Source organism: Ylistrum balloti, unplaced genomic scaffold, assembly GCF_031769215.1.
Source record: "Ylistrum balloti isolate Yb309-2 unplaced genomic scaffold, AGI_CSIRO_Ybal_v1 Utg370632, whole genome shotgun sequence".
NCBI lineage: Eukaryota > Metazoa > Mollusca > Bivalvia > Pectinida > Pectinidae > Ylistrum > Ylistrum balloti.
In genome coordinates this window covers 21,969-35,364 of record NW_026782386.1, presented here as the reverse complement: position 1 = coordinate 35,364, position 13,396 = coordinate 21,969, and the positions used below count along the sequence as shown (strand labels likewise).

The following is a 13,396-nucleotide window of genomic DNA, read 5'->3' as shown; positions in this document are numbered from 1 at the left end:
TCTTGATGTTTCATATTTTTCCATTTTGTCTAATTTCAGGAATCTTGTATTACATGAATAAGAGGTATGACACTTGATCAATGCATCACTTACTTGTCTTCAGGATGACAACAAGGATGGATGATTCCATTCATGTCAAGGTATAAATTGTCAAATTCATAGTCATTTGGATTTGGCTGGCTGGTATCCACTGGTATCTTCTGACCATCAACTTCTTTCGCCTGTTACAAATAAACATCACATTAGAAACGAATAACATAACATGATAAATATCCAATCACAATGTAATCCTCTTTCTAAAGCTGAAGAATTTTCTAATCTTAATTATGTTAGCCCTAGGCATTTCCAGTCTGTGGAATCAACAGTTTGTACCAAGAAAAATCTAAAGAGTCCACACATTATACTACCATAAAGAGATGCTGTAATGATAGAAAAGAAATGTGATATCATAAAAACATGTTACCACATATCACATGTAAGTTCTTTTGTTTCAAACTCCATTAATAACCCAAGAACTTCAAAACTTTATTCAAATCTCTTGGTAGTGTCACAGTGCAGTTCATCATCTCAGAGGTTCATCCAGTTAAGATTCTGTTTAAAGCATTATGACATGCTTTCCATACATGTTAAATATTTTCAGATGGCTATAAGAATATGCTGAAACAATGTTTCAGATGTAACATTATGATTTTGATTGTGAAATATGAAAATTTTATTGATTAAACAAGCATTTACAGAAGACATGAAGTAGCTAAGGATAAGTAAATGTTCGTAAGGAGAAGCTAATCACAAAATTGACTTCAGATATGGCTATTTCAAATCAAAGTACTGAAAGTACTGGTATGCTAAGACCATTCAAAAATAAATTCTTTGTTATTAGCTTGCTATATACTGAAACCAACTATATGCAAGCAGTAAATCATTGCAGCCTCTAAAAAATGACCAGCAGATATCAGAAATAACAAGCATAGTAGTATTACTTTTGTAATACATGTCCCAAGTAGGCTCCAGGATGCAATGATAGGGAAGTTGTCCATTTCTTTGGATACATTGTAGGGAATGTTGATCTTGGACACCATATTAACACTTTAAAGACTGCGTATCTTATTGGTTTAAGACCATTAGTTAGACCATCATGCAAATAACATGCTACATACAAATATTGGACAGCTTCATTTTCCAGATTGTTTGTAAATGACTGCATAAGAGTGCCAATTTTCTAAAACAAACATGACTTGTCACCATAACTTAAAATAGAAGATGCCTATTCTTCCGGAAAACCTGGTTTTATTCTCCTTGTACTTTTTCAGGGAATCTTCAAGTAGATATTGTCTTTGTTCCAATTTTTCATGTTTATATATTCTTTGTTCTCTAAAACTTGTCACAAGATATTTTATTCCTCTTGTATTATCATTTTTTAACATCCTTACAGTGACCTTGAACCTTGAAATTTGCAAGATGTGAATATCTTTTAGGTTGTGAAATTTGATAGAAAAACGAGGGTAATGCAAAGGAAAAACATCCCTATGCAACTATCTGTTTTTTGACTGTGACCTTGATCTTTGACATCTGACCCTAAATTTCTAAAGAAACCGACTTCTCCTCATAAGGGATACATGTTCCAAATTTGAGTAAGGTATACTAACTGTCTTGGTCTCAATGCATTTACAAGGTAATCATATAGTACTTATGCAAGTACTGTGACCTCTACAGTCAATCCTCAATATCCTTACTATATCCTCTCCACATTGCCCAGGGATAACTGAAACTATAATCCAAATGATAACTAATACCCCCAACACCCACAGCCTTAGTTATCTCCCCATGGTAACCTTTTGCACAGAAATATCCTCTGAAACACAGCGGCATGTGCACATGTTCCCTAATATTCCTGCAAAGTTTTGTTGAAATTGGTCCACAGGTTTAGAAGTTGACCAACATGCAAAACCTGTCTATATTGACCAGTTGCCATGGCAATCAATATTTCGAGGGGAAAATGGTGCATGCACATCTACACATTGTCCCGAATATTACTGTAAAGTTTCATTGGAGTTGTCTAGACAAGATGTGTCTACAGACAGACAAACAGATGGATGGACAGATGGACAACTTGATTCGATTTAACCCACCCTTTTGGTGGTATAAGAATGCACAAGAGTGCTTACAAATTCCATGTGGACAGACATCATGGAAAAATAATAATGATAATAATGAAAATAAAAACATGATAAGAATGCTTATATCTTGTTTTCTTTATTCAGTATTCTTTCCATGCTTTGATCAGCAATGTAATCTTGTCATGTCAATATCCTAGTACAAGATTGCATACACAAAATTGTTGTAGGTAGACTTTTAAGATAAATAAAAAAAATACATGTCTAAGTTTAAATGAAGGTTTTAAACAGAAGTCGTATTATGTTCAGTATACAGTGAATTTTCTAGACAATTGTAAACTATAAACTCGGTATACAGCGATCTTTTCTACACATTTGTAAACAACAAACTCAGTATGCGGTGATATTTTCTACAAAAAGTTTTTTTTTTATATATTGTATACACTAAACACAAAAAAAAAATAAGTAAACCTTTCTATGTACACTACAAACTCAGTATACAGTGATCCTTTCTACAAAAACTTGGTATAACTAGTGAATCTTTCTACTCAAGTAAATTGAAGATTGTATACAAATTTACTACAAATGCAGTATACAATGATCTTTTCCACATTTTTTTAGTTTCCGCCATTTGTTGATTCTTCTTTTGTGATGGTTAATATATTGCCGCCTTTAGAAAGTACTGTGACCTTAAAAGGCAACATGGTTGTTAGCATCTCCTCAAGTGATTAATCATCTTCAACATCAAATTGGAGGTTGGAAAGAAGGACATTTTTCTCCACCATAAGGTCCTCAAATCCATTGTTGGTCACAATGGCCAATTCCAAGTTAGAAGAATCAAGAGATACCTTCTACCATTCCAGATTTCATTTCTTCAGGGACATCCACCTGCTGAAAGAGAGTAAGGGAAATAAATATTTATATTTCTTTATTGCTATGATTATGTGCAAGAAATACACACTTTTGTATAAGCTTATAGTATTGAACTTCCCAATAGGAGTCTATATTAAATATACTGTAATTAATTATTTTGACATTCAGGACTGTCAAATTATTAAGCGATGGACAGCTAGAAAATAATAATATCTTGACCATGGTCATACAGAGATTGAATCATAAAGTTAAATTCGTGTGATAAATCTGTGCAGTATGATAATTTATTTTGACGTTTGTATTTCAAAAATTATTATGACTTGAAAAGTAATGTGTAATTTAATTGATTACATTGGACCGTCATGTAATGGCAATGCCATTTTCATAATATAATTGTAATTTAATTAATTACATCATCATGTAATTGAACCCATGCCTGTTACAAACAGTAGCTGTCCTAACTGATCCTAAAATTAACTTTGGCTACGTCTATCACAAAATTAACTTTGGCTGTCTATTACAAATGCCACATTTAGCTACAGTAGAGGTTTTTCAAAAATGAATCAAAAGTGTTGAACTGAAAGTGGACGCAGTTGACATAATACTTAAATTTCTGAGATGAACAAATACAGTACATATATGAAAAGTTCAATTGTACCAATTACACTTTACACATTCACACTGGGACCTTACACTTTACACATTCACACTGGGACCTAACACTTTGCTAGGTTTATCCTAATCTTTATTAAAACACTTTACGGGATTCAGATGTTAATTGACATCTTCATTATTTCCAATCTTCATATTGTAATCGTTCACATGCATCACTCTTCAACAGAATCAACGAGACATCATGTCAAAAAGACAAAAACTAAATTTAAGCTAAAACTATATATATCAACTTCACATGTAAACCTTACAATTAGCATAGCTGTACAGTTCCCGTATGATTTCATACCCTGGCCTTGGGGTACTTATAAATTATCTCTGATCAGAAATTTGAAAGAGCTAGATCTACAATAGCGTGGACAGTGACCGATATTTTAAAGTAAAATCGATATATTACACAGATAGATTCCTAGGTCTTTTCACGGTAGCGCAAGTAGTACAGTACAATATTACGGATAAGTTTTTTTCTGGTTAATTTCCGATTTGTTGGGCCACTGACAGAAGTGACTGCGATGAGACCATTATGAAACGATCTTTCAAAAATAAATCCATTTCAAAATACTGAAATACTTTACGGAAGCAACAAAAATGTACTAGATGCTTACGTAACATTTTTCAAATGCATATTGCTTCAAAGGAAAAGTCTTGAAAATATTTTGAAAAAAAAGTGCCATGGCGGCAGTGCCCAGCTTGCGCGTCGCCGTCGAGTCTAAATTCAATACATGCGAAGGCTCATTCCAAATTAATTGTTGCAAAAAATGCAATTGCTAGTTCAGTATAAGTATTGACTTTAAATCAGCTTACATATATATATATAGTGATACTTACCTACATAAATTACCCGCCATCTTCTTTCAGCCGCCGTCTTCTTTCAGGGTCCAGCAGCACAGAGCACCCCGGCTGTTTCCGTCAAAATTTTATGCTACTCTAAATCATTCTTATTTTAGTTTCATTTTTATTTTCAACTACATATTTCAGTATCTTTAACAGTTTTCAACAGTATTAAACGGGAAGTAAATTATCGAAAAAAGAAAAAAAGAAAGATATACAAATGTATATGACACCCACAATGCATCGAGCGGAAAAGAAAGTTAAGCCGCCATATTGGCATCGCCTCGCAAAATTTACCACCATAAACATGAGTCTTTGTCATTGTATTTACAAATTTCGATGTCTGATTATCATTAATACACAACACAAAACGTTTTCTTGATGTACAAGTAATGAAGAAAATGTTGATAAGATTGTTTCATTTAATGACTAGCATCAGCAACTTGTAGGGGCGATAATCCAATTATTACAGTAATGTCCGACAGATGGAGTAGGAGTAAACTTTCGATTTATGAACCAATGAAAACGAAGTACTGATACTCAGCCTCAGGGGCGACAGCAACATGCTGAAGAGCATTGAAAATGCTCTTAGCATAAAAAGCAGTTATCATGGTACTGACTCTGCTTGGTTTCAAAACAAAAAAATATCAAACTAAATTATTTGAATATCAGTTATAATTACAGGAGTTGTAATTATCAATAGTTTTGATAGTGATGGATCTACATTAATATTACCTTATTTCACGTTAAGAGACCATTTCACCCCATGCATTACCATGTACTACTGGTGATGGCAAAAAATGCAGTGCTCTTGATCTGCCAGATTTGCGGCCGATATTCGGCCCCATTCCCAATGCAAAATAATATTTTTTTTCCCAATTTAGACCCCAAGTTTTCCCAATTCTAAGGAAAATGCTGTTATTTTCCCCAATTCTAAGGACCCCAAGCCCCAGTCCCAAAATGGGGTTTGAGAGCCCAGAAATGACAAGTAAGTCATCACAATATCACAAAAATACTTTGTTGATTTCAGGAAGAGTCAAGTACAGTTATCACTTTACAATCTTTCATTTAGTTGTATCTGCATTTTACTACAGGCTGGAGCTGGTCTTCTTTTACGCCAGCTTTCCATTTCAAAAGAGGTCAAGGTATCATTTTTTGAATTTGACCTATGACAACTAAAATCTAATCTGGTGTTGACCTTGGTGGGATGATGCTATGGACAATGTGTTTTAAAAATGTGTTGTAAAAATGAACTAAATCTAACCCGTGGTTCATGACAAACCTTGCACACAAACGTTTTCTTTATTACAAAAAGTGGTATGGGGTCGCTTTACTATAACATTTTAACTAAGATCATTTAACACCACAATAGTTACACTGAAAAACAATTTAATGCTCAAATTCTACATAAAAACCACCCGATTTTGCCCAATCCTGTAAATCGTCTTTCGGTCTTGCATGACCAAAACAGATATGAACATTTTATGTAATACATCTTCATTTTTCCTTTTTATGTAAAAACAGTTAATAATGTTAAACATATGATGGTATTAATGCAAAAGAAATTCATTAGAATCATTAAAACTGCATTATTCTACAACAATTCTGCTTGATCCTGTAAATCATCTTTCGGTCTTGTGCGGCACAGTACGTTCTGCGGAAATACAATATTTTGGTCGTTTTTGGTCAATTTGAAATTTGAAAATTTTAATAATGGTCATTTAAAAAAAAAATATTTACACTAAAAACAATTAAATGCCCAAATTCTAAATATAGACAGCCCGATTCTGCCAGATCCTGTAAATCATCTTTCAGTCTTGCCCACCCAAAACAGATATGAGTGTTTTATGTAATACGTCTTCATTTTTTCTTAAAAACTATTCATAATGTTTAACATGATGATATTCAATTTATTAAAATCATTAGAACGGCACTATTCTTCCCCTATTCTGCTCGATTCTGACAATCCTGTCTAATCCTGTAAATTGTCTGACCCGTATAGGGTGGCCTTTATTCTTCAACCTTGACTGATAATCACTGAAAATCAATCAGATATAGTCCTTGATGAAGTAATATCATGGTGAGAATGTTAAATAAATTTGTCTGTGGGTATATGAAATATCTTATACACAAAGATATTGAAACAAAACGATTACTAAATTTCTCTAATCTCTTACTGGAGGGTATAAATAACTCTGAAGTTTTGGGGTATTAAATGTTGTCATATCGACTTCACATCAATGTTTAGAGTGAACATGACTGCCATTTGTTTTGTATTTGTTCTATTTTGGTATTTTTTGGGGGGGCATAACGGATTGCTTTCTTGTGATGCTTTATTTGAAATTCTTTACAAGAAACGTATAATGTGATCCGCTTCATGTGAAATGCTGAGTGTCCAGACTTTATTATACGGTCAGGTAATTGGAGATGTTGAACGCTCTACGGCTGTTCTAGGCCTACAAACACCCACGGACGTTTTGTGCATCATTTCCAGTTCGGTTGTATTCAATAAAACTACTTTATGGTCAAAACATCTCGCATTAAACATTTTGTATTAAATGCATTAACCATTTCGCTTGCAGTAACTCACAATATCATTTAGCATATCTGGTCAGTTTTTCCTTACTTCAGCGTCATGTTTTGAGAAATTACCTTCTGTTCGATGCAATTCACAATGATTGAAGGATACTTCTTGCTCAACCATCGGAAGAATGCAGGAACTCCCATGGTTGAGGAGGCTTTTTATTTCGTTTGAAGAATCACTAGTTGTGATGTTTCTCCGATTTATGAACACGCCGCGTACAACCTTCACCTTTGTCATATCTGTTAGCAGGCTTTTGATTGGTCCTTTAAGTTAGATTATCCAATCAAAATACGTAACACATTTTTGTCAATATTCATTCTTCGGAACCTTTCTGATATTACGATAGGTTTCTGCTTAAAAGATAAGATATTCCGATATTTGAATGACAACATGGCCGACGAAATACTACAAAAGTTGTGCAGTTCGGCAAAATTAGACCGAGATCGCGGATACCAAAACTTACTGAGCCATATTCATACATTGGAGGAAGATGGACTCTGTGATCTAGAACAAAAATTTATTAATTTGTTGGCTGACAGTACTACTCAATGGGAGACAAAACATGGAGCTCTCATGGGATCCAAGGCACTGCTGCTAAGTGGAAATACAACTGACGATTTTGTCGTTGATATGAGGGCTAAAGCAGTTGATCTTTTGGACGATGTGGAATTTAGAGTCAGAATAGCAGCTGGTATAACCACATTTTCATTCCATAATTGAAACTTATTCAAATACTGATACTATAATTTTGGCATGTCGCCAAATGAAATTTTTGACACAAAATAATATATATTCCATTACAATAAAATTAAAAATGTTATTTACATCAAACCGGTAAACGGTCTCCTTTAACATATCGAAGTTTTTGTCGCAATATTGGAGATCATCGCTGTAATTTCCTCTAATCTTTCCTCTGTCGTCTTAACAGCACTCGAAATACAACTTCTTGCTCCTGTTTTACCCATGGTCAGATCAAAGTCAATAGTGGTGGTAAAACATAGGTAGAGTCTTGCCTGTACCAATGAAAACCACACAGGTACTAGTAATAAGCATGTCGCTGAACAGTTGTCACACGGTAGAGTCCTAATTCATTGTTTGTTTTCCAAAGGTTCTAAAATGCACTTTTTGATGCAAGAAAGACACAAACATTCCAAGGTAGAAATGGTCCCAAATACATTAAACTCACACTGGCCGAAAACCAAGATAGATAACGTCTTCAGTATTCAAAAAAAGATATAATTTTCCGGAGCAAAAAAATTGGGGGATATGTCCAGTCCGTGTTTCTGCAATATACCAGAAGAAAAAGGTTGCTACAACTTATCATTAGGGTCTCTGACTCCCTGTATACCAGGTACTGGAGCTCTGGCAGATTTTGCTATATCGTCAAATCTGATTATACCTATATAGGCCAAATGTAAGCAACTGAGCCATACCTGGTTTTGATCATGGTGTGCACATCATAAATGGACGACTCTAGGGCATTGGTGAAACAGATTTTTTTTTCATAAGACACCGTTTCCTGTGATATGGTAGAATTTTGTCATTGCAATACATGGTACTTGTATCCCTTTATCCACATATTCTGAAGGTGAGACATGAAATTTCCTTCATTCATGTGTCACAGGGCAAAGAAAACAACCAGTCGTTCTGCTCCTTGTATTTATTTATTTATAACAGGTGGACATACATGGAAGAAAACCCTAAAAAACAAACAAACAGCCTTATAAAAATACCTATTAGGTGTGTGTTCTGTATGACAATAACTGGAAATATTTGGACCGATGTGGAATAATTAAACAATTATGATTCCAAATTCTGCAACTATTAATCGAATATAACGTTTAATTACCTTCCAAGACCTGTACAAGGTCCCCACCCTGGTCTGTGGCTGACTGTGACAAATGCACGGTTGTAAAAGGTTTTATTAATTAACTTTCACACTCGCATGCTTTCTCCACAACTTACACCCTAATTAACATATAACTAAATAACAACACCAAATATGGACAAGACAGGATGTACACGGGACGTACACAGGATGTGCACACAGGACCAACGTGGCACAGGCACAACAAGTGAATACGCTAAAAAATGGAAACTGGTGTTTTCCCGTTCCACTACAGATAATGAATATATATGTACCTGTCACACATGATTTAAATTTCTCATATTTCATTTGCTGTCATCACACTTTTCATATTCACTGTGGGCTATAAATATTTTGCATGGAAACACCACACTGAAAGTGCACAGATGGCCCGAAACTGTATCAAAGGGATGCTTATATGCAAAAGACACAGTGAGTGAATGATGCCATTTTGGATGGACTGGTTATAGAGTTTGTTACTAAATAGCGAGTGTACATGGATCTTGAAAATATATAACAATGAAATTTTTCAAAAATTGCCTGAAATTGAGCAAATATGCCAAAAACATTAATTTCACTGATTTACAGGATTCGTTAACCTTTTTTACGATCTACACAAAAGAAATGTGGCCGGACCTCACTGGTATGTTTACCCTATATATGTATAGTCAGATTTGACGATATAGCAAAATCTACTTGCATAGCCAGATTTGCTGGTGCTCCAGTACCTGGTATATATTAACCCATTTCTTCTAATGATGCTGATCATTTGAACTTTGTCCTCAAACGTAATCAAAATACACATGCCCTTGTATTCAATATACCAATCAGTGTGGGTTGCTTTCTTTTCAGACCTACAATAAAGTAAAAGTATAGAGCATATTTCTGTACTTGTTCAACAAGAGCAGATAGAGATACAGTGAAATGTATGTTGTATGTGCATTAAAATCTATTCTAAAATTTACAACAATCTATCTCAAAATCTCATTGTATTAGAGGCTACAGGGAACTGCAATAGCTCAGTAGGTAGAACATTTGTCAAGATTATTCTGATGTTCTGTTAAAATTCTTATATCGATCAGTAGAACACCATTATGAGTTTACCTTTTTCATTCATTAATTAATGATTAACAGTATAAAGCCTTGCTCTATGAACTGCTATAAAACATGTTATAGTCTTTGGTGAACTGATATCATATAAAGATGCTACAAAAATGTATTTTGAATTGAATTTTGTATTCAAATCTTTACTAAATGTGCTTCTTTTTATTAAAACTAAGGTGAAGTGTTGGGAGCTTTGTGTAAGAAAGTTGGTCCCGAAATCTATAATAGATCCAAAACAGTAATACTCGACAAAATCAGTGTAAACTTGGAGCGAGATCCAATGATGGAAGTGGATAAGACTGAGCATGATGAGACTACTAAATTGATGGAGAAACTCAGCAGTTCGCCTGGGCGGGTAAGACAACTCCATATCTGATAATCTCGTGTTAGCTTTATGTATTGAGTTTGTCAACAATGCATTTTTAGAGATGAAATAGTCTTTTATCATCAACTTGACAATGATTTAGATTTTAATTCCCTCTCCCAACAATGTCGGCTAGGGTTAGAGAACTGAGGTCTGCATTTCAACCTATCTTATCTGAAGTTGAGATTGTTTTGTCCATACATCTGGTTACCCTGACAAGTACATGTATAAATGTGTTGGGCATTATATTTACATTCAATATGCAGCAATAGCTAAAGTTGTTTTACTGCTTTAATGTTGTGGATGTTATATTTGATTTTTTATGCTTCAGTTGACCTGGTTGGTATAATTGTCACATCCATATACACCATAATCATAAAAAGAATTAAATTGTTTCATTTATATCTAGTTAAGGGTATAAAAGTCCAGCATATTTCAACTTTCTTCATATAAATGTGCTTTCCATTCTTCATTTTTTAGTATCTAAGGTACCATTCATGTTTGTACCATTGTTTTATACATCAGTTTTAAACTATAGTGTTGTGTACCGTTTACAGTTGTAAAGTTATACATTGGAACTTGGCCATTTTATACTGGTGTGTAAATGGTGCAAAATTTTATCTATACTGAAATAACCTACAGGTGCTTGTGATGAAAACTACATTTTGATTGCAATGAAATCTTTGTAACAAAATGAAACAGTGAATCATAATGGTTTAGGCTTATTGTTGAAATATCCACATGATCAGGAATACAGTTTAACTATCTTATATATATGTGTGTACCTTCTATTTTCCTAAAGAGGGGAAGTGCTGATGCCGAACAAATATTTCATGACACAGCTGGATGGAAAAATTTAGAAACATCAATGAAGTGAGTATCATATATAATCTATGTATGGAACGAGTGATATTTTAGGTCACCTGGCTAGATCTAAGTTTCTGTTTTAAACACCCAAATTTTAAGAGCCATGAAGCATTTGATCATATTATTAATTAGGTGGCGTGGTAAAGAGCTGTCAGCTTTGTTCAAATAAATTACTTTGACTTCCACTCATTGATCGTTACCAGAATCAATGATAAGGTTTGTGAAAAAACACCAAAAAACAAACAAACATCTTCATAATCACAAGGCCTGAAAAGATGAAGCATTTCTCTTTCAAAATTTCTCAATAACACATACCATTAAAAAACTGACATTGATGTATTTCTCTAATTATACTGTTGTATCATATGTAGTTAAGTTTATGTTAAAAAATATGCAAAGTTTAATTATACTTTATGATTTACTCTGAACATAAAGAATCATTGAGCAATATATTCAGAGTTTGATTTTGTTGTATGAAGGACATTGATAAGTAGATAAGTCTGTGTGTATTCATCACATAGTGGTTTTGATTTCCATCAATTAAAAAAAAGACAAATGAAGTAATAATTTAGAAAGTGAAATATCTACATTTATAACAGAATTCTGTAGTTGCTAATGCTATGTACAAGTAATTCAAAATTACACTTTCTAATAATTTTGTGTTTGATAGTTTTTATGTAGTTTTCATCATCACATAGTTGGGGACAATCATATAAACTAAGTAGTTTCCAAAATATAATCAAACATTCTAACCATTTTAACATGTTCTGTTCACCAGATGCCTTCAGTCTGTAGTGGAAGGCTGCAGTCATCAGTTTGCAGAGTTTGTCAATCAAGAGTTACTGGACTTGATATTTCGTGCTCTAAAGCACACCAACAGATTTGTACGAGAAACAGGGTTTTATGTTTGTGCTTCAATAGTTGCAACTGGCTTGTCAGAGGAAGGTAAGGATATGTATATTGTATTGTGAGAGGAAAAAAAGAGTTTGTATAGAATTGGTGAAAGTTACAATGGAAAACTATAGTTAGAAAAATAGCTGTTCCAAGTGCTTTCTCCAGATAAATAATTGTTCTGTGAATAACTATAAATAAGATGATAACTAAGTTCTTTGTCTACTTCAACAATACCAGAAAAATCTGATATAAAAAGGTAAGGGATTAAAATTACATCACAAAACGTAATATTCCCATGATGTACTCTTTATTCACAGTCGGGAATGAAGGGGTTTGTTATGGGAGAATCCTGCTACAGTAAACACATTTTCTCTTACACTTTCTAACTTCCATAATTTACACATCATATGAACTTCATGGCAATTAGTTTTAATGGTACAGACTATGAAATGATGCTCTATTGTTTATCATCTGTGTTTTATTTGATGGTTATTGACTTTCACCAAAATGTTTCACTCAGAAATTTTGCGAAAGAAAATCACATGTGAAAGAGAGTTGGTTTGCAGTAAGTAGTTCATATACGCAATGTTTTTGTTTAGCTATGGAACAAGAGATGCCAGAGAATAACCCACTGTATCAGTATGGACAGCAGTTTGCTGTGTATCTGGCCCTAGGACTGGCTGACAACTGGAGTCAGGTAAGCATTGACGAACTCCAGTTGGATACTGTTGGTTCACACCTGTATATCATAATCTAAGGATAAGGTCTGCTAAATTTGTTTACCTTTTGACCTGGTGTGACTAATGTTTCTGCATAAGCTCAATCATTTAGAGTGTCTGAATATATTATCCAAGATAAAGTTCTGTCATCTCAGATAAAGATCTGCCATCTCAGATAAAGTTCTGTCATCTCAGATAAAGATCTGTCAATTCAGATAAAGTTCTCTCATCTCAGATAAAGATCTGTCAATTCAGATAAAGTTCTCTCATCTCAGATAAAGTTCTGTCATCTCAGATAAAGATCTGTCAATTCAGATAAAGTTCTCTCATCTCAGATAAAGATCAGTCAATTCAGATAAAGTTCTCTCATCTCAGATAAAGTTCTGTCATTTCAGATAAAGATCTGTCAATTCAGATAAAGTTCTCTCATCTCAGATAAAGATCAGTCAATTCAGATAAAGTTCTCTCATCTCAGATAAAGTTCTCTCATCACAGATAATGATTTGT

General features: G+C 33.8%; 2 protein-coding genes across 3 annotated transcripts in view; one reads left to right on the top strand and one right to left on the bottom strand.

The window, feature by feature from the left end:
* The window catches only part of LOC132557147 (5'-3' exoribonuclease 2-like), a 55,447-nt gene extending 48,201 nt beyond the window's left edge, over positions 1–7,246 (bottom strand). For both annotated transcript variants that reach the window (XM_060221639.1, XM_060221638.1), the window contains exons 1-2: positions 7,143–7,246; positions 94–221 (exon numbers count right to left, since the gene is read on the bottom strand). In XM_060221639.1, the coding sequence (XP_060077622.1) occupies positions 94–221; positions 7,143–7,217 (203 nt within the window). In that variant the 5' untranslated portion in view covers positions 7,218–7,246. The remainder of the gene's footprint in view (positions 1–93; positions 222–7,142) is intronic.
* A 212-nt stretch (positions 7,247–7,458) lies between these two features.
* Positions 7,459–12,897, top strand: LOC132557146 (uncharacterized; the record flags this gene model as incomplete). Its single annotated transcript, XM_060221637.1, has 5 exons — positions 7,459–7,765; positions 10,222–10,400; positions 11,212–11,282; positions 12,055–12,221; positions 12,770–12,897. Coding segments are annotated over exons 1-5 (846 nt in total), but the record flags the coding sequence as incomplete, so codon positions are not given.
* Between the last annotated feature and the right edge of the window lie 499 nt (positions 12,898–13,396).